The 20,289-nt window shown below is 53.2% G+C and overlaps 3 protein-coding genes across 6 annotated transcripts; 1 reads left to right on the forward strand and 2 right to left on the reverse strand.

Annotated features, from left to right (window-relative positions):
- Positions 1-1,102: 1,102 nt before the first annotated feature.
- Positions 1,103-5,461, reverse strand: ctu1 (cytosolic thiouridylase subunit 1 homolog (S. pombe)). Its single transcript, XM_006640099.3, has 3 exons — positions 5,317-5,461; positions 3,740-4,252; positions 1,103-2,110 (listed from the first exon to the last, which is right to left on the reverse strand). The coding sequence occupies exons 2-3, from the start codon at positions 4,233-4,235 to the stop codon at positions 1,581-1,583; spliced, it is 1,026 nt and encodes a 341-aa protein (XP_006640162.1). The 5' UTR covers positions 4,236-4,252; positions 5,317-5,461; the 3' UTR covers positions 1,103-1,580.
- Positions 5,462-6,197: 736 nt separating this feature from the next.
- On the forward strand, positions 6,198-10,212 carry sirt4 (sirtuin 4). Its single transcript, XM_069182190.1, has 4 exons — positions 6,198-6,339; positions 7,104-7,618; positions 8,245-8,539; positions 9,665-10,212. Exons 1-4 carry the CDS (start codon positions 6,331-6,333, stop codon positions 9,815-9,817), a joined length of 972 nt encoding a protein of 323 aa, XP_069038291.1. The 5' UTR covers positions 6,198-6,330; the 3' UTR covers positions 9,818-10,212.
- Positions 10,213-11,153: 941 nt separating this feature from the next.
- Positions 11,154-20,289, reverse strand: LOC107079703 (uncharacterized). Of its 4 annotated transcripts, none has more exons than XM_069182188.1 (7): positions 20,155-20,289; positions 18,716-18,944; positions 17,232-17,355; positions 16,955-17,133; positions 14,419-14,495; positions 12,213-12,374; positions 11,154-11,621 (listed from the first exon to the last, which is right to left on the reverse strand). In XM_069182188.1, exons 2-7 carry the CDS (start codon positions 18,935-18,937, stop codon positions 11,414-11,416), a joined length of 972 nt encoding a protein of 323 aa, XP_069038289.1. In that variant the 5' UTR covers positions 18,938-18,944; positions 20,155-20,289; the 3' UTR covers positions 11,154-11,413. The 4 variants fall into 4 exon arrangements, with proteins under 4 accessions (XP_069038289.1, XP_069038290.1, XP_069038287.1 ...); XM_069182189.1 differs by lacking the exon at positions 20,155-20,289 and adding an exon at positions 19,143-19,587; XM_069182186.1 differs by lacking the exon at positions 20,155-20,289 and having other exon boundaries at positions 12,213-12,323; positions 18,716-19,129.

Below are 20,289 nucleotides of genomic sequence, written 5' to 3' on the forward strand. Positions count from 1 at the left end.
CAGGGGATGCGTCTTTACGAGGATCAGAAGGGGAGACTACACCCAGGAACTTCAGGACCATGGGGAGGGGGAATGAGAAACCTTTAGCTGAGCTGGCCTGTTTGGTTTATATATATGTACAAATGCATTTGGCTGAACTACAGAATAGAAGGCACTGATTAGTAGAGGGAAGAGCTGACTTCAAATCAGTGAGCGTGACCTTGTGTTGGAGACAATGTCGCAGGGCAAAAGCAGAGGAGGAGCCGGGCAGGGGTCCAGGCAGTCGGATGCAGTCGGGCTCGTCTGGGACAGCCCCTCTCGCTCGCTCGCTCTCAGCAGGATAACGTTTCCAGAGCTCCATTCTCGGGACGCAGCTCCCCGCAGAAACGCCTCCCCCAATCCCGCTGCGTCTCACCCGGGATCCGGGCACGGGAACCACCAGCTTCGCAACTCAAATGTCCGCCGAGCTGCTGAGCTCTGGTCTTGGACAAATGGCCCAAGGCAAACTGAACTGGGGGCTGGGGAGGGGGCTGTCGAACCGGCCTCCGCCAGCAGCTTTTCAAACCCGCGCCGAGCCCACGGGGAAGGAAGAGGGCTTTGCGCCCCCAGAGAGGTGGGAAAACACACACGTCCGCAGACTACAGCTCGGCAACCTGCACCCGAACTGGGACGTCCAGGACAGTGACCGCTGCCCGCCAATCGCAAGAGAGACCCTCTTCTACCTCACTGGACCCTGGCCCTCCACGACTCCGTTCCCCCGTTTGCTCTGACTCATCCTTAGTCCCGTGTTCCTCGGGAGCAGAGCAGAACAGCACGGAATGGGAGCTTCCGGGCGGGAATGGGAACGTGCGCCGCTGAAGCAGGTGAATCCGAGAGCCGAGTGCACTCTGGGGTCGGGCTGTGGGCCACGGTTTCATACAGCTGCCATTCTGCGCTTCCCCCCCGTTATCCACACCACAGCGCGCCTCTTCCCGGTCACTTCCTGTTTATATCAAGGGCATTATGGGATTCCCCATGGATCACTGCTGCTAACCCCCCTCCCCACCATGGTAGGGGCCTCTTTGGACAGGAGTGAAAATGCAGAAAGACAGTCAAAATGAACGCCACAATCTGCACAGGAGCATTCAACGGATCTAAAGCTATAATAACAGAGCAAGGTTGGCTTCCTTTACATCATTTTCTGATGAGATATGAAGAGATCTTCTATCATCGGGACACAGAGAAAGGTTTAAAGCCTGATTTGTTTAACGTTTCTGGCAAAAGTCTTGGTGTTAAATGGACAAATGTGTCATTAAGATTTCACACTCTAAAAACAGGCACTAATGCATAATACATAAAGGTATTAATACAGCATACGGCTGCAATAAATTAAGACTCCTACCCCCCCCAACCCCCTCCCCAGTCCACTAAGACCGCATGGAGGGTGGCAAATGCCCCGCAGGCCACCTGCCAGAAACGCAACTTATTTCCTGCTCGGGACGAACGTTCGGTTCGAAAGAATCCACAAGGGCCCTGCAGGAGCGCGGGGTTCCCTGCCCAGAGACAGAGGGACAGGGCGCCCTCCCCCCACCGAGCCGCAGGCCGCAGCGGGCTGGGGCGGCTCAGAACTCCTCCGCCCGGAGCTTCCTCTCCTCCTGCTCGGTCAGCGGCTGGCGGGCCAAGAGCTTCTCGTGCAGCCTGTGGTGCTTCCCGATGCCCAGCTTGGGCAGGCCGCGGTTCAGGCCCTCCAGCAGGACGCAGGCCTTGCACAGCCGCTGGCTGGAGATGTACCCGCAGCGGGCGCAGGTGCCCTGCACCGGCATCCTCACGTCCTCCTTCACGGACAGGTTCTCGCCCGAGTGGATGACGTCCACGATGGCGCTGGGCCGCACCGACTCCAGGTCCTTCAGGAAGGCGCGGGCGTGGCCGCGGTAGGCGTTGGGCGAGTACACGCACTCGGTGGAGAAGTAGTCGAGCTTCTTGAAGTAGGCGTAGAGCACGATCTCCTTCTCGTAGGCGTACTTGAGGGGCTTGCAGCGCGGGATGGCGCCCTCGCTGCCCGTCGTGATGGCCGTGCAGCGGCGCAGGCGGGCGATGTCGCCGCGCAGGAAGTTCATCAGGACGGTCTCCGCCACGTCATCCGCGTTGTGTCCTGGAGGGGGGGACAGGGGTCAGGCAGGCAGCTGAAACAGCCCTAGCAAGGCTCCCAGGCAGCAAACAGATCCTCACCATCCCAGATCTCCTCTGCAGCCTGACACCGCACGGCCCAGTTATTTCTGTTAATTGGCCCTACTTATTATTTACAATCTAAATAAACCCTCACCTGACAGCCTCATTTCCTTCTAAGCCTCTGTATTAATTTGCAAGTTTTGACTTCACACCACCTGAGTGTCATCTCCCGCCTCCTCTCCACTCCCGGCTCTTGTCCTCCCCTGCTTTATCAGCTGCTGACTTTCCTCTCTCTCTCACACTTGAAGAAGGCTCCACAGCTGAAACACTGTTTCTTTGCAGCCTACACATGCTGATGCATCTAACTACATGAACTACCTCAATCTAAATCCAGTCTACACAGCGTTTTTCCTCCACATCTACCATGACTCAACTAACCAACTGATCCTTAAACTTGCAGCCGACACACTTTCGTTAGGGATGCACCATCTCCTGACGCCAGTGACTCTCCACACTCTCTCTCGAACCAGCAGACTGACAATGTCCCGAGCCCCAATTCTGCAGGGCTGGTACTCGACCCGAGCGACCTCAGCCCCCACCCCCACCTCTCACACCACATTTTCCTATCTCTGCAGCGCTGGTAAGGCAAAGCTGAAGGTTTTGCCAGCAGCCATATCACCCTGCAACTCAACACCAGCAGCCCACTGAAGCCCAGCAGGGTGAGCCTCGCCAGTACCTGGAGGGGAGACTCCTGGGAAAGCTAAGGCTGCTGCTGGAAGAGGTGTTAGTGGGGCCATTAGGGAGCACTTATCCTGCTGTCTGTGTGGGTCCTAATGCCCCAGTATAGTGACAGGAACACTATACTATAAAAAAGGTGTAGTCTTTTGGATGAGACGTTAAACCGAGGTCCTGACTCTCTGTGGTCATTAAAAATCCCAGGGTGTTTCTCGAAAAGAGTAGGGGTGTTGCCCCGGCATCTTGGCCAAATTTCCCCCTGGCCTTTACCAGTCATGGCCTCCTAATAATCCCCATCTCTGAACTGGCTTCATCACTCTGCTCTCCTCCCCACTGAGGGCTGGAGTGTGGGGAGAGGACTGGCGCATCACCCAGGTGGGGGCTGCACACTGGTGGTGGTGGAGGGGATCCCCATTACCTGTGAGGCACTTTGAGTAGAGTGCCTAGAAAAGCGCTATATGTGTAAGGAATTATCAATTATTATTATTTCTACTACTATTTGCTGACGTGGCTTTTGCATGAAGAGCAAGAGCTTCCAGGCCGCGCTGAAACCTTGAGTTCTTCCATTTCTACTGCCTCCTGGTGACCCTATTCTGCAAATCTGGCGTCAAGGGACAAACCATTGAATTTACCAATCATGGCCTCCTAATAATCCCCCTCTATGAATTGGCTTCATTACTCTGCTCCCCTCCCTACTAATAGCTGGTGTGTGGTGAGCATTCTGGTGCACTATGACTTCCATTGCATCACCCAGGTGGGGCTGCACATTGGTGGTGGTGGAGGGGATTCCCCATTACCTGTAAAGCGCTTTGAGTGGAGTGTCCAGAAAAGCGCTATATAAGTGTAAGAAATTGTTATTATTAAAAACCCAGCCCACCTGTGCAGATCTTGTCCACTCCGAGCATCATGGCTCCCCTGTCGAGGGCCTGCCGGCGGAAGACCCCGCAGAAGGTGCAGTTGTTCTTCAGCCCCACCTGCTTCACGATGGCGTCCATGGTCCAGCCGTACAGCTCCTCGTAGGACACGATCTTGAGGGGCAGGTCGTACTGCTGCTGGTTCCTCTTCACCGTCTCCAGGGAGTCGTCGCGGTAACCGGTGATGCCCTCGTCCACCGACAGCAGGATGAGGTTGAGGCCGTAGCCGTGGCGCTCGTTCAGCACCTTCAGGACGTGCGCCAGGACGGTGGAGTCCTTGCCCCCCGACGCCCCGATGCCGACGGTCTCCCCGGGGCGGAAGAGCCGGGCCGAGGCGATGGTCTGGTGCACCTCCTCCTCGAACGCCCAGAAGAAGCAGGGGCGGCACAGCGAGTGGCCCGTCTTCGGGCGCCTGAGGACCGCCGAGCTCTTCTGGCAGTGGCTGCAGGGAACGGGCATGGTGGAGGCTGGACCAGCTGCAGAGCAAGCGGGCAAAAAAAAACATGAACAAGTAACCCGTCAGTATTTCTTAAGCGACCCTGTTGTTTAATTCACTGAGGCTGCTGATCCTGTGTCACAAATGTCTGCTTAATGAAGCATCCCAGGGTCACTACAGGACCGTCCCATCCTGGTCCTGCAGGGCTCCTGGCTCTTCGCTCCAGCCGGGCTCTTGGTTTCATAGGTGTGTGCAGAAACACGGTCCAACCATCTGCTTGACGTTAGTCTCTCCTGAAACTGAGTCCTCAGCCTGGAGAAATAGCCCATGTGTACTACTTCCAAGAAATGTTGCTCCAGAACTCCTGTCTCAGAGACCACCCCTGTACTGGACTCTCCATTAATAATGAGCTGACAGGTGGGAACAGCATGGTCAGTGCTTTGCCTTTCGTCGAAAAAAACCTCAATAACTATTTCATTTGTAAGAGACTCAGCGTCCTTTAGTTCTGAAGTAACACCTGAATAATAAATAAATGAATTAATAAATACATTCCTTACACTTCTATAGCGCTTTTCCCGACACTCCACTCAAAGTGCTTTACAGATAATGGGGAATCCCCTCCCACCTTATATTCTTCCTAAACACCGATTACAAGCACTCTCTGTAATATATAGACCTAATGATTTAATTCAACACTGTCAGGACTTCTGAAACCCGTCTCCTGGCAAAGGAGTTTTCTACTTCTCAAGATGGGATCAGGTGGAAATGAATTTAAAACGAGCAGTTTCATGAAGAGCTCAATAAGCATAATTAGGGGATCTCGAATCAAAAGCAAACGAGACAGGGATTCTCAAGTACCAACTTTGAAAGTCTGATATCAAGGCTGAAATTATATATTACAATTGCAATTAAAACTGCACAGTTTTAATCGACATTAACTGGTGTATTGTAAATCTTTAAAAAAACAACAGAACTTTTACTTTCAACATATATATATCGAGGATACTTTTATATTACAGCGAACGTAATACATTCTTTTAAGGTTATTATTTAAAAAAACGTTTGTTTTTAACTCTGCGGGATACGCCAAGCTACCAACAATACCTGAGAAGGTGACTTCTTCAAGAAGGATCACGATATGAAAAATCACACACTGAACTTCACAACAAATCCAGCAGCTCTCCCCACATCACAACTCCGAGCCACAGGACGCCGCCATCTTGGAGTAGTACTACTGCCCAAGTCAACTTCCTCTTCCGGAGCAAAAGTCACGTGTAATTACACGGCTATTCATTCGCTAAAACAGGCGCTTTTATCGGAGTGTCTTACAAATTAGAACATTTTTATTAAATAAGGACTAAATAAGAAAAACAAAATGGAAGTCCATCTGAAACAAAATGGGAATATCTCAAACGTCCCGTTACCTCGGGTTCCAAGTTTACACTCAATAAGAGCAATTAGCAACGTGCCATATATAACTAGTCTGAGAGCAACAGACATGAATGTGAGGGTATGTGATACATGCTTAAGTATTACATAAAATTAAAATCCTTATATATAAAACATAGTTGCATACAAAGTAGTTTACATTTTAAGGTGTGTGTGTGTGGGGGGGGGGGTTGTATTTGAGTTGTTGCACAAAAGCGTACTCGGGGTTTAGTCATTCGGTTTACTAGTGGGTTTGGGGAGGGTTCTTCCTCTTTCCCTCCAACGAGTGATATCTGTTTATACACAGCAATGCTCCTGTCGTCCTTATCGCGTTCGTTTTTCATTTACACAGAACACACTTATTGCTTTCCGCATGTCGGGACATCACTGCACGGTCTTGTATGGGCAAGACCTCCCCGTCCTGCAAACGGGAGCGCCTCCAATCACAGCACATCGCTTCTCATGTTGTGTTCAATCACAGCAGAGGGTTTTAACCGCACCCACACACCTTCCCCTACCCCAATTGGGGCGTCTGTATTCAGGAATCGGGGCGGGACAGGAAATGACGCACTGGCACTGGTTGCTTGTGACGTCACTGCACTGTCCTGTATTGACAGGCGGCGAATAAATAAACACTGTATTTATGAAGTCAATGAAGGCTGCCGGTGCATTTCATGTTAAGCGTAATTGATGGTTAAGGTATGTTAAACTTACGATCTTTTACTGTTGGATACTTCTTTAGTCACTTCGTGATTGCTTCTATTATATATATATCCATATATAACAGCACATTTGTTGCATAACTCTACCCCTGACCTTACCGTTCACCTGTGGGCAGCAGATGTCTCTACTCGAAGGTTTGAGAGTGACCGTTAGCAGTTAACGTTAGCAATATCGTAAATGCGTCACCAGCGATACTATTTCTTATATAGTTTAAGCAGGGAGCTGCGCAGTCTGCAAAGGAACAAGTAAAGTTTTACTCCCTGCTGAAAAGAGAAGAAAAGAAAAGTCTTTTTCCTGTTGAAAGGACAAGAGACGGCGTTTCGGCTGTGGAGTCTTCTTCAGGTGTGAGCTACACCTTCTTCAGGGGTGAAGAAGGCTCCACAGCCGAAATGCTGTCTCTTGTCCTTTCAACAGGGATAAGACTCCCAGTTCCTTTGCAGCCTGTGGATGCTGACGCAGCTCCCCACTTGAACTTGTCCGCACTCTGGCTGCCATCGCATCATTCCCTGGAGGGGATCCCCGTTACCTGTAAAGCGCTTTGAGCGAAGTGTCCAGAAAAGTGCTATTTAAGTGTAAGCAATTATTATTCTGAAGTAATCATCTGGTCAGAATGGAGTGGTAGGTGTCTCTGGGACATCCCTGTCGAGCTGTTCCTCCTGCTGCCCCAGCGTGTTTGCTGCTGGGAGGGGTTTTGAAAGGTGCTCTTCACTGGTTTGCGCTGTTCCTGCTTTGTCCTGCAGATGGCGCTCCTGTCCCTGTTGCCCGCGGCGACAGGCGGCGGGGCCGGCCCGCGGTCTCGGCGCTGCTGGAGGCTCTGCTCGTCCGCGGCGGGGGCGGCGGCCAGCCCGGATTTCGTTCCCGCCAGCGGCCCCCTCTCCTCCGCCGAGCTGGAGCGGCTGCAGGACTTCGTGTCCCGCTCCAGGCGGCTCTTCCTGATCACCGGCGCCGGCCTCTCCACGGAGTCCGGCATCCCGGACTACCGCTCGGAGGGCGTCGGGCTGTACGCGCGGACGGGGCGCCGCCCGGTCCAGCACGCCGAGTTCCTGAAGAGCCCCCGGGCCCGGCAGCGGTACTGGGCGCGGAACTTCGTGGGCTGGCCCCAGTTCTCCGGCCGCCAGCCCAACGCGGCACACCTGGCTCTGCGCAGCTGGGAGGCGCTGGGGAGGCTCCACTGGCTGGTGACGCAGAACGTGGATGCCCTGCACTCCAAGGCCGGACAGCGGCGGCTCACGGAGCTGCACGGCTGCTCCCACAGGTACGGCAGAGCAGGAGGGAGAGAGGGGAACCGGCAGGGGGAGCCTGTCCCAGCATGCAATGGGCAAAGGGCAGGGTACACCCTGGACAGGACTCCAGTCCGTCACAGGGCACACACAGACACACACTCACACCAGGGCCAGTTTCCCCAAGGCCAGTTAATCAACCAGCATGTCTTTGGACTGTGGGAGGAAACCCAGGTGAACATGGGGAGACCATGCAGGCTCCATGCAGACAGCACCCCAACAGTGAACCCAGGGCCCCGGCCCCCCGAGGCAGCAGTGCTCACCCCGCAGTCCTGGGGCTAAATAATAACCTTAACCCACCTGGCTGCGCACACCCCATGAAGCAGATTCCTAAACCTGACCCTGCTGCGATGTTACAGATGCGTTTGATCGCTAGTGGCTAGGGACAGAACATCCCTGTTTTCACCGTCCAGATTCGTCCCCGTGTGAAGTGCTGGCCGGAGGTTTCTCGAGCCGACCCGGGGAACGGGAGTCGCTGAGCCCTGGCGTTCCAGCCTCCTCGTTATGCAATTAGAGCCTCGTGGAGGCTGACAGTGGAATTCAGCCTCTCCAGCGCCTCCACAGCTGGGAACGGGTTGTGAGCCTCGTCTCTGGCCCGCAGGGTGGTGTGCCTGGGCTGTGGGCAGCCGTCGCCGCGGGAGGCCCTGCAGGCCCGCCTGCGCGCCCTGAACCCGGGCTGGGCCGCCGAGGCGGGGGGCGTGGCGCCGGACGGCGACGTGCTCCTGACGGACGAGCAGGTGCGGCACTTCCGCGTGGCGCCGTGCGAGGCCTGCGGCGGCGTGCTCAAGCCCGCCGTCACCTTCTTCGGGGACACCGTGGACCGGGCCACCGTGAGCTTCGTCCATCAGAGGCTGGGGGAGGCGGACGCGCTGCTGGTGGCCGGCTCGTCACTGCAGGTAGAGGCGCCGCGGCGCGTGGCTCGGTCCAGCCGGCTAGCTGTGGGCAGAGGGAGCTGGCTGTGCTGCAGTGTTGCAGAGTTGCAGAGCATGAACAGATATAAGAATATAGGAAGCAAAGGAACAAGTAATAATAATAATCATAATTCCTCACACTTCTATAGCTCTTTTCTGGACACTCCACTCAAGCACTTTCCAGGTAATGGGGATCCCCTCCACCAGCACCAGTGTGCAGCCCCACCTGGATGATGCACCAGAACACTCCCCACACACCAGCTCTCAGTGGGGAGGAGAGCAGAGTGATGAAGCCAGTTCAGAGATGGGGATTATTAGGAGGCCATGACTACTCTTTTCAAGAAACGCCCTGGGATTTTTAATGATCACAGAGAGTCAGGACCTCGGTTTTATGTCTCACCAAAGGACAGCGCTCGTTTACAGTCTAGTGTCCCCCGTCACTATACTGGGGCATTAGGACCCACACAGACCGCAGGGTGAGCGCCCCCTGCTGGCCCCACTAACACCTCTTCCAGCAGCAACCTTAGTTTTTCTCAGGAGTCTCCTCTCCAGGTACTGACCAGGCTCACCCTGCTGAGCTTCAGTGGGGCTGCAGGTTGTGAGTTGCAGAGTGATATGGCTGCTGGCGAAGACTGGGTTAGGCGGACGCGCTGCTGGTGGCCGGCTCGTCGCTGCAGGTAGAGTCGCCGCGGCGCGTGGCTCGGTCCAGCCGGCTGCCCGCTGTGGGCAGAGGGAGCTGGCTGTTAATAGGTTTATTCCAAAAAAGGGAGAAAGAAAACGCAACGTTGTTTTCTTTCTCCCTTTTTTTCAGCGTGGAATAAACCCATTACTTGTTCCTTTGCAGCCTAGGCATGCTGACGCATCTCCCCACCTGAACTAAGAATATAGGAAGTCTACATACATTTCTCCAATATGTTGACCCTTCCTTTAAAATGTGGTCAGTATGTCTGGTGCACGCTTCGCACTCCCTTGGATCCAGAAGTATCCTGAGTCTGGGTGCATTCGGGCTCGAAGGCGACCCTTAATCTGTTACGTTGTGTTTGAAATACAGTCCAGCCTGGTACCTGCAGGCAGCGGTCAGTCTCCCCACACTCCTCTCTCCTCCCGCAGGTGTACTCTGGGTACAGGTTCCTCCTGGCGGCCAGCGAACGCAAGCTGCCCATCGCCATCCTCAACATCGGCCCCACCAGGGCTGACCGCCTGGCCAGCGTGAGGGTCAGCGCGCGCTGCGGGGAGGTGCTGCCCAGCATCCTGCCCCTCTGAGGGGGGGGGGGGACCAAGGAGGCACATCTGGCGGACAACCCCCTGGACTGCCTGTGGGGAAAACTCAGGGACGCAGGGGATGCTGGGAGATACACACATTCTGGAGCTCCTTTGCCCTCCCTTGTCTGTAAGAACGGGTACAGAGCTGCCTGCTTCACAGAATGCAAACCAGCATGGTGCCATCCCCTGGGTTGCACATGGGCAAAATGTGGCCACACTGCGCAAGATCTGGCGTCGCTGCAGAAGACAAGGGGGCAGCAGGTGGCCACCCTGCCGATCCGGTTAATAGAAACTTAACGCCTGCGGACACTTCCGGAGTCGAGGGGTTTGTCGCCCAGCTGACTCGGCATCCACAGTTTGTTCTACCAAGCTCTAATAAAGCACTTTGTCATTTTTTTGTCAGCTCTCGTCAGTGCAGCAGGATAACTATCTTTCCCCACTGTTCCTCAGTGTTTCTCAAACTGTTCACATTTTAAGTACTACAGATCTGTTTGTTTGGTTTTTTTTGCTCAGTTATAGGTAATGCCATGTGTACACTGCAAACAGAAACACCCTGTTTCTGTCCTTGCAGTGCGGGCAGAGGGGAGAAACGCTGCATGCACACACACACGTGAGCCACAGCTCCTGGCCAGATTCTTTACAGAACACACAGAGATACTGACAGAGCAGGGGACTCCTGCCTCTGAAACACATCAACCCAAACTTGCAACTGTGCGTAAAAAGATTGACAGATTCTGCACAGTCCTCCCTGCTTCAGACTTACTTCATTTAAGCCTCGTCTGCCATTACAAATGAAAAGCACAAGTCTGTTTCCTTCCACGCAGCCACTGAGCGATGATCAGAGTTTAATCAGGTATTATTTTGTCATATGATTTTTTTTTTCTTATAAGCAGATTTAGAGTTGCCCCTAAGGAAGACAGGACGCATGATTAGAAGATCGGTCTTTGGTTTAATAATAAAATACAATTATGAAAACATTCCACTACATACATTTATGCTAATACATTGCAAAATGTTTAGGATTCTTATTGGATCCTGCTCAAACATTTTTAAGTTTATAAGTTTGATGTACAGTATCACAACAAGCCTTCCAGTATTTGGCATTCTTTTTACAACAGTTTGCTGAAATATACTTTATATGGAAACATTTGCTTTGGTATCTTTGCATAGATGGTAAATTGAAATATGTGCTTTGGTATACATTGTCTTCTATTCCAGTAGGAGTTATCAGTTGTCCTGGGTATCTGTTGTTTTATTGTGCTGCCTGTGTGCTGTCCCAGATAGGGGTGGAGGAGAGGTGTGTAGGGGCGCCTGCAGGCAGGGGGGTGTGGGGGTGTAGGGGTGCTGGCAGGTGGGGGGGTGTAGGAGTGTAGGGGCGCTGGCAGGTGGGGGGGTGTAGGAGTGTAGGGGCGCCTGCAGGCAGAGGGGATTGTGTTCGGGTTTAGGGGCACCTGCAGGCGGGGGGAGGGTGAGGAGTGTGGGGATGTAGGGGCGCCTGCAGGCAGGGGAGTGTGGGGGGGTGTAGGTTTGTAGGGGCGCTGGCAGGCAGGGGAGGTCTTGCAGAAGGAGCCGGGGGGCTGCGCTGGGTCCCGGGGGTCAGGGTGATCCCGGGGGGGTGGTGAACCCAGAGCCGTCGCTGCAGCTGCTGCCCGGGGAGTCGGCGGGGGGGGCCCCCGGAGCCGGGCTCTGGGCGCTCCTGAACTTGGACAGCAGCGCCGTGTTGAAGGCAGAGGCAGGGGAGCTCTCCTGGCCCCCGGCCAGCCGGCTCCTACGGGGGGTGCAGATCGGGGTGCCTCCCGGAGACCTGATTCAGAACACACCTTTCACCCTTCACCCTTCACCCTTCACCCTCCACCCTCCACCCTCCACCCTCCACCCCTCAATCTTCACAAGATCAACCTTCTCAAAGAACAGTTAATTGCTTCAGATCGGAGCCAGTGGCCTAGTGCTCATCTCCTGTCGCACACATCTCAAGGAGAACCACACGAGAGAGAAAACTCTCATGCTTTCAAACTGCTTCCTCTTCACTGGCCTCGTGTCATTTCACACAACGGCTGACAGAAGACTATTCAGACCGTCATGCTCGCTGGGGAGTTTATTAGCTGCGCAAAAATTGCATCGAGCCTCTTATTAAAGATGCACAACTTCCAGGCACCCACCACCCTTTTGACTAAAGAAGTGTTTTTCCACTTCTGTCCCAAAGGAATTCCCCTCAATTTTCCAGCTGTCATCGCTGTGACCTTGTTTCACTACTGAGTGTGAAGGAGTCCCCTTAGGAAAAGGTCATCCCACACTTTTCCAGCCGGAGGCTCCCACACGCACCCGAGACGCTCTGGAGCTCCGAGGGCCGTTCTGGAATGTGTGCGTGCAAGAGTGGGCGTCGCCGTGCCCCTACCTCTCGATGCCCGTCGCCTTCAGCCTCTTCAGGGGGTTACAGGCGAGAATCGCGGTGCGGATGTCGGCGTGGGGGTCACCCAGATCTGGCGGGGCCGGCGGATCCACACAGCTGTTTCGGCCAGAGGGGAGGAGTGGACAGTCAGCAGCACCACTGGGCCTTCTGGGTGCAGGCAGGGGAAAGGATCAGTCTAGGAAAATGTGGGATACAGCTTCCCTGGAGTGCAAATCGGTGGTCTTCCCCAGTGGTGGGGTGCCTCTTACTGGGGGAAGAGTCTTCTGTTTAAGGGGGAACTGCATCACCATTTTTATATTTCTCATGTTAAAACAGTATTGAAAACATGCTTCGTACAGTTAAGAAATATTGCAAAACTAAGGCAGTTTCTCTCCACTCAAAGACACAGAGAAATGAATACATGCTCTTGTATACAGCAGGTCAGACTACTGCGATGCCCTACTATCAGGGTGCTCTGGACTTCAAAATCCTTCTACATATTAGGCTCTCAGAGGTCAGGCACCTGTCTATCTAATGGAACTGATTAATGTTTACCATCTACGTCGCCCGCTTAGATCACAGAATGCAGGTCTTCTTCATATTCCACGCATTAATAAAAAAACAGTTGGCGGTAAAGTCTTTAGCTACAGAGCCCCTAGTTTATGGAAAAGTCTGCCAGCCCATATGCGGGATGCTGAGTCAATCTCAGGATTTAAATCCAGACTGAAGACCTATTACTTCAGCCTAGCCTGCCCACACCTGACATCATAGCCTGCTGCAACCATGGCTGCTGGGGCTGCTGTCCATGCCATTGTGTGTCTCTGTGTTGGCCCACCAGGTAGATACATCTGATCTCTCCCAACTATCCTACTCTCCTCCCCACATGTCCGGATGGCGCCCGGGCTGGGTACCATCTGAGTTGGATGCTGCATCACTGCCATGGATCCAAGAGGGACATCGTGGATACAGCTATCGTTTAGGAGGATTTCGCTGGTCTACAGAGATCTTCATGGAGTACTGACATACAGAAGACATGATGGATGGATGGATTAATACCCTCATTCATTTATTCCTTTTTTAATTGTATAATGTTAGCATGCCCAAAGGGGTTGGGCAGCCAGTTGACCTTGGACCCCTGGAGGTTTTCTTTTCTCCTTACTAAGGAGTTTTTGGTTCCTCTCCTCCGTTGACTTATGGTCTTTTCTGTTCTGCGTTCACAACATTTATGGTCACTTGCTTTGTTAAGCACCTGGGTGCTTGTTGTTTAAGGGGCTATATAAAAATAAACTGAATTGAATATTTTGGGGTTAGAAAGAATCAGCACTGATGAGTGCATTTCAAACCACGGTAACACGGGAAACCTCCAATTTACACCACTTGTGGAGAGACCCCCTTTTATTGGGTAGTGTGGCCATAACCTCATCTTTCCATAACCAGTAAGCGTCTCAACGAGGTTCCCATCGTAACCTAATCCCGCTGTGCTCACTGCTTCACCACCTTGGGGGCTCTGTGGAAAGGCCCCGTGGAAAAGGGCAACCTTCGCTGCCTCAGGAAGTGCTTTTATAGGGAGTCACCAGGTACAGCCAATTCTGTAATTTCCCTGTGACCATCCAGAAGTCCTGGGGCTCTCCTGAATACGATCACTCACCCCTTCTTCCAATCGCAGCTTCGCTACACCACGGAATAGATCAAATGGACCTCAGTGCTATACATCCGTCCTTCATATGAGACGTAAAACCGAGGTCCTGACTGTCTGTGGTCATTATAAATCCCAGGGCGTTTCTCGAAAAGAGTAGGGGTGTAACCCCGGCGTCCTGGCCAAATTTACCCCTAGCCTTTACCACTCATGGCCTCCTAATAATCCCCCTCTTGGCTTCATCACTCTGCTCTCCTACCCACTGAGAGCTGGTGTGTGGGGAGTGTACTGGCGCACTATGGTTGCCGTTGCATCATCCAGGTGGGGCTGCACACTGCTGGTGGTGGAGGGGATCCCCATTACCTGTAAAGCGCTTTGAGTGGAGTGTCCAGAAAAGCACTATATAAGTGTAAGCAATTATTATTATTATATAAGTGTAAGGAATTATGATTAATAGAGCCCTTCAGCCTTAATAAAGCCAGGAACCAGCCCAGGACTGATTTCACAGAGTGGGTGGAGAGCGTTTGCCCTTAACATGAGCTTCCTAGGGGAGGACCAGGGTCACAGCACCCTCACCTCCTGCCTGGCCGGTTGAGCCTGGAGAGGCCGTAGCTGTCCAGCAGGTCGGGGGTCGCGGCCACCTGAAACTCGCCCTGCAAGAGAGAGAGCGCATCGGTCACAGGCTCCGTTCAACCACGTCCATGTTTCCTCTTCCTGTGTCTGGCTGGTCCGCCAACAGCAGCTCGACCGATCCTCTCCACTGCAACGCTGCAGCGACCCTCCTAACAAATAATGAAGGAGCTGGCTGGAGCAGATCTGTGCATCAGGGTGGGCAGTGGGGGAAGGAAGTACTCACGGCTCACTGCTCTGGAAAACACCCATGAAAAGCTACAGCCTCACACTCTGATACATAAGGAAGCACATTGCTGCCATTAAGGGGAAAAAACAAATTCGCCCCCTTATCTCGTAATTACGAGATAAATTATCACGAGATTGTTGTGGGAAATTCTTCATCAGAGGAGCAGGACTCAGTCTTGTGCAGATTCAGTTTTATTGAGCTCAATAAGTCCAACAATGCGCGCCGGGTCTGCCCCACAGAACAGACACACTGCAAGGGTTTCCCAGCTCTTACATACAGTCAGAAGAAAGTTTGTTTCACAATCTGAGTGCTTGTCCTGTTCTTTGATACAGCACACCTGAAGAAGGCTCCACGGCCGAAACGTTGTGTTCTCTTTCTTCTTTTTTTCCAGCATGGAATAAACTCATTACTTGTTCCTTTGCAGCCTACGCATGCTGACGCAGCTCCCCACCTGAACTACTGTTCTTTGATATGTAATTACCCCTTGTCCTACCCTGTCTTGCTCTAGGTTCTATCCTTTGATCTGCTTTATCCTGTTTGTGGGTGTTGTTCCTGTCTTTTATTATGTAGCGTTAAGCCACTGGGGCTGCTAAAACAAGTCAGCTCTATGGCACCTTAGTGTAACTTTTGTATGAGGCTAAATTTACAGACCCCATCAACACCTCTCACAATCCGCTTAAGTGGTGGTACTTTGATGCTGGATAAGTGAGATATATACATGTCCCACTTCAGAGATAGCAATGCTTACGTCAGTGTATGTACAGCCTGTTACGTTGTGCACTGAACGCATACAGACGCTACGGTGAACTTGGCTGGCACCTTTGGTTTAATGATTGTGTCCAGCGCTGCAGAATTTGTACAGATTTCGACTGGGGCTTAGCCATAATGAAATCGTGCAATTTTTAGCAAATATGAACAGAATCATTACAAGCACGAGGACCAGTTTTGTGGGATTTAGAGATCAAAGCAATGACGGCTCCGTTATGAACAGTTACGTGTGCAATCGCTTCCACTGCTTAAACCTGCAAGTCCGCACGTAGCGATATAGGTATTGTAACGCACACGGCCGACATTACAGGTTGTGCGAGCCGGCTTGCCAGCGCGGTGACGTCACCGCCCTTCCCTGTGGATAGCAGGGACCTCAGCCGCCAGGCTGGGGGGGAGAGCTCCCTTTAGCTCAGCCGGCTGGGTCCCGGTTGAGTGACGCCGGAGGCCCGGGTTCGAGTCCCCAGCGGTGGGGGGCCAACCAGAGGAGGGAGCAGCGAGGGCGCATGCCTCTGAGAACCCGAAAGCGCTACAGTATGAAAGGAATAAATTCAAGGTTTATTCCCTGCTTCACAGCCAAAATGTTGTGTTTCTTATCATTTCTATTCAGCATGGAATAATAATAATAATAATAACAAAAAGAATACACAAGATAAAACACAATTACAATATACAGAGGAGACCGTGGATGGTGCTACTAAGAAAAGCAGAGGGGTGAAGAATGGAACAGTTCAGTAAAGGTTTTGAGTCTGGATTTGAAGGAGTTTAGAGGAGGTGACTCTCTGATATCCTTGGGGAGAGAGTTCCAGAGCTTGGGGGCTTAACAGGAGAAGGCCCTGTCACCCATACAATGTAGAATAAATCTTTAACATGTTCCTTTGCAGCCTACGCATGGTGATGTAGCTACCTACTTGCTTTAGGTATTATACGACAATTGTGCTATCGCGTGAGCACATCAAGTATGTGAGAATTACTCAGTCATAATTACGAGATAATCATTGTATCTCATAATTACGAGATATGGGTGAGGATTTTTTTTTTCCTTGGTGGCAGCAATGCACATCCGTAGATACGACCTCAACTTCATCAACCAAAAATCCGGAGTGGGCTCTCACCACCCTCAGCTCAAACTTACAGTACAGTCACCCCTGCAGGACTCCGATGGGCGTTCCTTTAAAAACTGATTTAAAGACGCCGAAGGCCCAGCTCCAAGGAGACAGAGCCTGTAGGTCCATCAGCTCACAACTGCTGCTGCTCTGCAGCTCCCCCACTGTGCTGCACAAATATGCAATACTGCACTTGCAATGTGCTTCATCCCCTGTGTTCCCAGTGTTCCCAGCGCATGAATTCCCTCAACACTAAACAGACTACTAAACACAGCCTGGAAGCAGGTAACCTGGGATACCCCTGAGTCACGTCTGCTGTGCAGTATCTAACACCCCTGTACGTCTCCTTCAGTACGACAGTCAAGCCCAGGGTTCGACTCACCCTCCTGACGTTGGCCTGATCCCTCAGGGGAGTCTGGGCCCCGGGCTGTGGGGTGCTGGGGGGCAGGGGGGGCGCAGGAGGAGGGGGTGGGGGACACACCGCCGGAGCCCCCCCATCCTGCATCTTCCGCTTCCTGTCCTGCAGCCGCCGGGAGGTCCTCCGGGCCGCGTGCTTGGCCTCTGCGCGAGACGAGGGGGACAGGCTGAGAGTCGGGCCGCTGCGCCGCTGGGCTCTCACCTCGCCGCGGCGCCGCTGCGGGCCGGGCCGGCGCCGTCACCTTGGGCGTAGAGCTGCACCTTCTCCATCTCCTCCCGCAGCCGCGCCACGTGCTGCCGCAGCTCCTGCCCGCCCACGGCGTTACAGCGGTTCATCTGGCCCTCCACCGCCGAGAAGAACTTGGCCTGCCATGTGGAGAGAGCAGGCGGTCAGCCCCGAGCCCTTGACCTCTGACCTCACCCCTAAACACCCCTACCCCCCTGACGCCTTCACCTCTGACCTCACCCCAAAACACCCCCACCCTCCTGACCCCTTCACCTCTGACCTCACCCCAAGACACCCCTCACCCTCCTGACCCCTTAACCTCTGACCTCACCCCAAAAACACCCCCCCACCCTCCTGACGCCTTCACCTCTGACCTCACCTCTAAACACCTCCCAACCTCCTGACCCCTTCACCTCTGACCTCACCTCTAAACACCCCCACCCCCCTGACGCCTTCACCTCTGACCTCACCCAAAAACACCCCCACCCTCCTGACCCCTTCACCTCTGACCTCACCTCTAAACACCCCCACCCCCCTGACGCCTTCACCTCTGACCTCACCCCAAAACACCCCCACCCTCCTGACCCCTTCACCTCTGACCTCACCTCTAAACACCCCCACCCTCCCAAAACCCCTTCACCTCTGACCTCACCCCAAAACACCCCCACCCTCCTGACGCCTTCACCTCTGACCTCACCCCAAGACACACCCCACCCTCCTGACCCCTTCACCTCTGACCTCACCCCAAAACACCCCCACCCTCCCGAAACCCCTTCACCTCTGACCTCACCCCAAGACACACCCCACCCTCCTGACCCCTTCACCTCTGACCTCACCCCAAAACACCCCCCACCCTCCCAAAACCCCTTCAACTCTGACCTCACCCCAAAACTCCCCCCACCCTCCTGACCCCTTCACCTCTGACCTCACCCCAAAACTCCCCCCACCCTCCTGACCCCTTCACCTCTGACCTCACCCCAAAACACCCCCCACCCTCCTGACCCCTTCACCTCTGACCTCACCCCAAAACACCCCCCACCCTCCTGACCTCTTCACCTCTGACCTCATCCCAAAACACCCCCGACCCTTTCACCTCTGACCTCACCTCAAAATACCCCCCACAACCCTGACAATTCACCTATGACCTCACCTCAAAGCTTTGAGTGGAGTGTCCAGAAATGAGCTATATAAGTGTAGGGAATTATTTTATCTTTGGAGACTTTGTATTGACTCTCAGTGTATAATCCAGTACAGTGTACTTTTTGTCGACTACATCAACACTCCCCTCACAAGAAACTAAGCTGGGGGTGAGTGACTGTTGTAAAGATGCCATTTGCGTTAGGAACGTAGACACACAACGCACGCACACGGCGGCCCCCAGCCCCGCCCATGACGTGCACACGCACGCACACGGCGGCGCCCCGCCCCGCCCATGACGTGCACACGCACGCACACGGCGGCGCCCCGCCCCGCCCATGACGCGCACACGCACGCACGCACCCTGATGGCAGTGCCCACGGCGCCGCGCTCCAGCTCCGCCTGCTTCCTGCGGCGCACGACGCGCTCGCACAGCTCGGGCTGGCGCTCCATGGTGAGGAAGAGGTCGCGCAGGGCGCGCTCCGTGTAGGACAAGCCCTGCTCCTCGAACTCGTCCTCCGACAGCAGCTGGCAGAAGGTCATGACCATCGGGCTCTCTCTGTCGAACTCCTCCATGCTTTCCATCGGGGGCCTGCGGAGAGACGTGCATCTTTCTTTCAGTTTATCACAGATTCTTCTCGCACGAAAAGAAACAAAAAAACATAACAATAAATCCATGTGCGTGTCGTAAGGCGCTCTGCCAAGAGGGATATCCGCTAAGCAGACAAATAAAGTAACGATCCTGCTCAACATTTAAAATCTGACAGCTTCAATTTACTTTTAAAATTACCCCAGTATAAGCCCTCGGCTGTGATTCCTGCCCGACTCCTGGACAGTACTTTCACTCCAGTTGTACCCTCGCTCCACTCGGCTGCTCTCCTGAGTTTCTAACCCAGCCTCATGCGCTCACGGCACCTGCGATGTCTAGTTCAAGTCTAAAAATCAAAGAGCTTTATTGGCCCGGCCGGTTGATGCTGCAGACTCGCTGGTGTAAAAGGGCGCGTTGCAGAGCGCCTCGAGAGCATGAGAATGATCCTGCTCACCGCGGCGCAATCATTTCGATTCAAGACGCTTTATTGGCATGAGCAATGAGTAAATCAGTATTGCCAAAGCATTGACAATTAACTACATCTACAGATATTTACAATATAGACACATCGTAAGACATGTACATACAAACATATGGAGCATTACTGGGAGACAGGCTCACTGCTCCTCAGGCTGTGACAGGAGATCACACACTGGGCTGCCAGTTCAACTGAGTTCCCTACTCCCTCTCCCAGTAAGATTGGGACCCGTTGTGATTCTGGCAGGTGTGGGAACTCTGGGATTAGATTTCTGAATTTAGAGAAGAATGTTTCTCTAATCCCAGAGTATCTGTCACAGTGCAGTAGGAAGTGCACCTCTGTCTCTATTTCTCCCTGCTGGCAGTGGGAGCACAGCCTGTCCTATCTGGGCAGCCAGGTCTGCCTGTGTCGCCCAGTTCCTATGGCCAGGCTGTGGTCTGACCAAAAAAGGTACGAGGGCAGGTGAGGCTCGGGCGTTGAAAGGCGGTTTCCCGGCGCAGCCTCTCGCACTGTGTGTACCGATGATGCACAAAACGAAATGCGTTCGGCTTCTCTAAGCGAGAGTATAGTATAGTAAAATACTTATTTCCAGTAATTCAAGTCGGAGCGGACTACTTCCCAAAGCTGTTTTAATTGTATTAAGCAGTTTAGAATCTGTTTCCGTTATATTGTTTACCGGTAAATCAATGCAATTAAAAAAAGATGGACAGTCAGTAATTATTTGCATGTACTTACCGTTACGCCTTATATTTGATCTGATGGGGGGGAAACGCAACCAAATTAAAGTTTCAAAAGTTCACTAGTTTTTAAAAACACGCACTGACCACCTCCCGCTTCCCGCAAATCAAATTTAAACCGGAAGCGCTCTCT

Source organism: Lepisosteus oculatus, chromosome 22, assembly GCF_040954835.1.
Source record: "Lepisosteus oculatus isolate fLepOcu1 chromosome 22, fLepOcu1.hap2, whole genome shotgun sequence".
In the NCBI taxonomy this organism is placed as follows: domain Eukaryota; kingdom Metazoa; phylum Chordata; class Actinopteri; order Semionotiformes; family Lepisosteidae; genus Lepisosteus; species Lepisosteus oculatus.

What these genes read in the sequence shown, in the direction of transcription:
- ctu1 (XM_006640099.3), bottom strand. Translation starts at nt 4,235, where the DNA reads ATGCCCGTTCCCTGCAGCCACTGCCAGAAGAGCTCGGCGGTCCTCAGG. An exon ending in AGTGGACAAGATCTGCACAG is followed by an intron (nt 2,111 to 3,739) that starts GTGGGCTGGGTT and finishes CCCCCCCTCCAG; the next exon opens with GACACAACGCGGATGACGTG.
- sirt4 (XM_069182190.1), top strand. An exon ending in CTGCACGGCTGCTCCCACAG is followed by an intron (nt 7,619 to 8,244) that starts GTACGGCAGAGC and finishes TCTGGCCCGCAG; the next exon opens with GGTGGTGTGCCTGGGCTGTG. An exon ending in TGGCCGGCTCGTCACTGCAG is followed by an intron (nt 8,540 to 9,664) that starts GTAGAGGCGCCG and finishes CTCCTCCCGCAG; the next exon opens with GTGTACTCTGGGTACAGGTT.
- LOC107079703 (XM_069182185.1), bottom strand. Translation starts at nt 19,105, where the DNA reads ATGTTGAGCAGGATCGTTACTTTATTTGTCTGCTTAGCGGATATCCCT. An exon ending in ATCAGGCCAACGTCAGGAGG is followed by an intron (nt 14,496 to 16,954) that starts GTGAGTCGAACC and finishes TCTCTCTTGCAG; the next exon opens with GGCGAGTTTCAGGTGGCCGC. An exon ending in CTCAACCGGCCAGGCAGGAG is followed by an intron (nt 12,375 to 14,418) that starts GTGAGGGTGCTG and finishes GCCTGCACCCAG; the next exon opens with AAGGCCCAGTGGTGCTGCTG.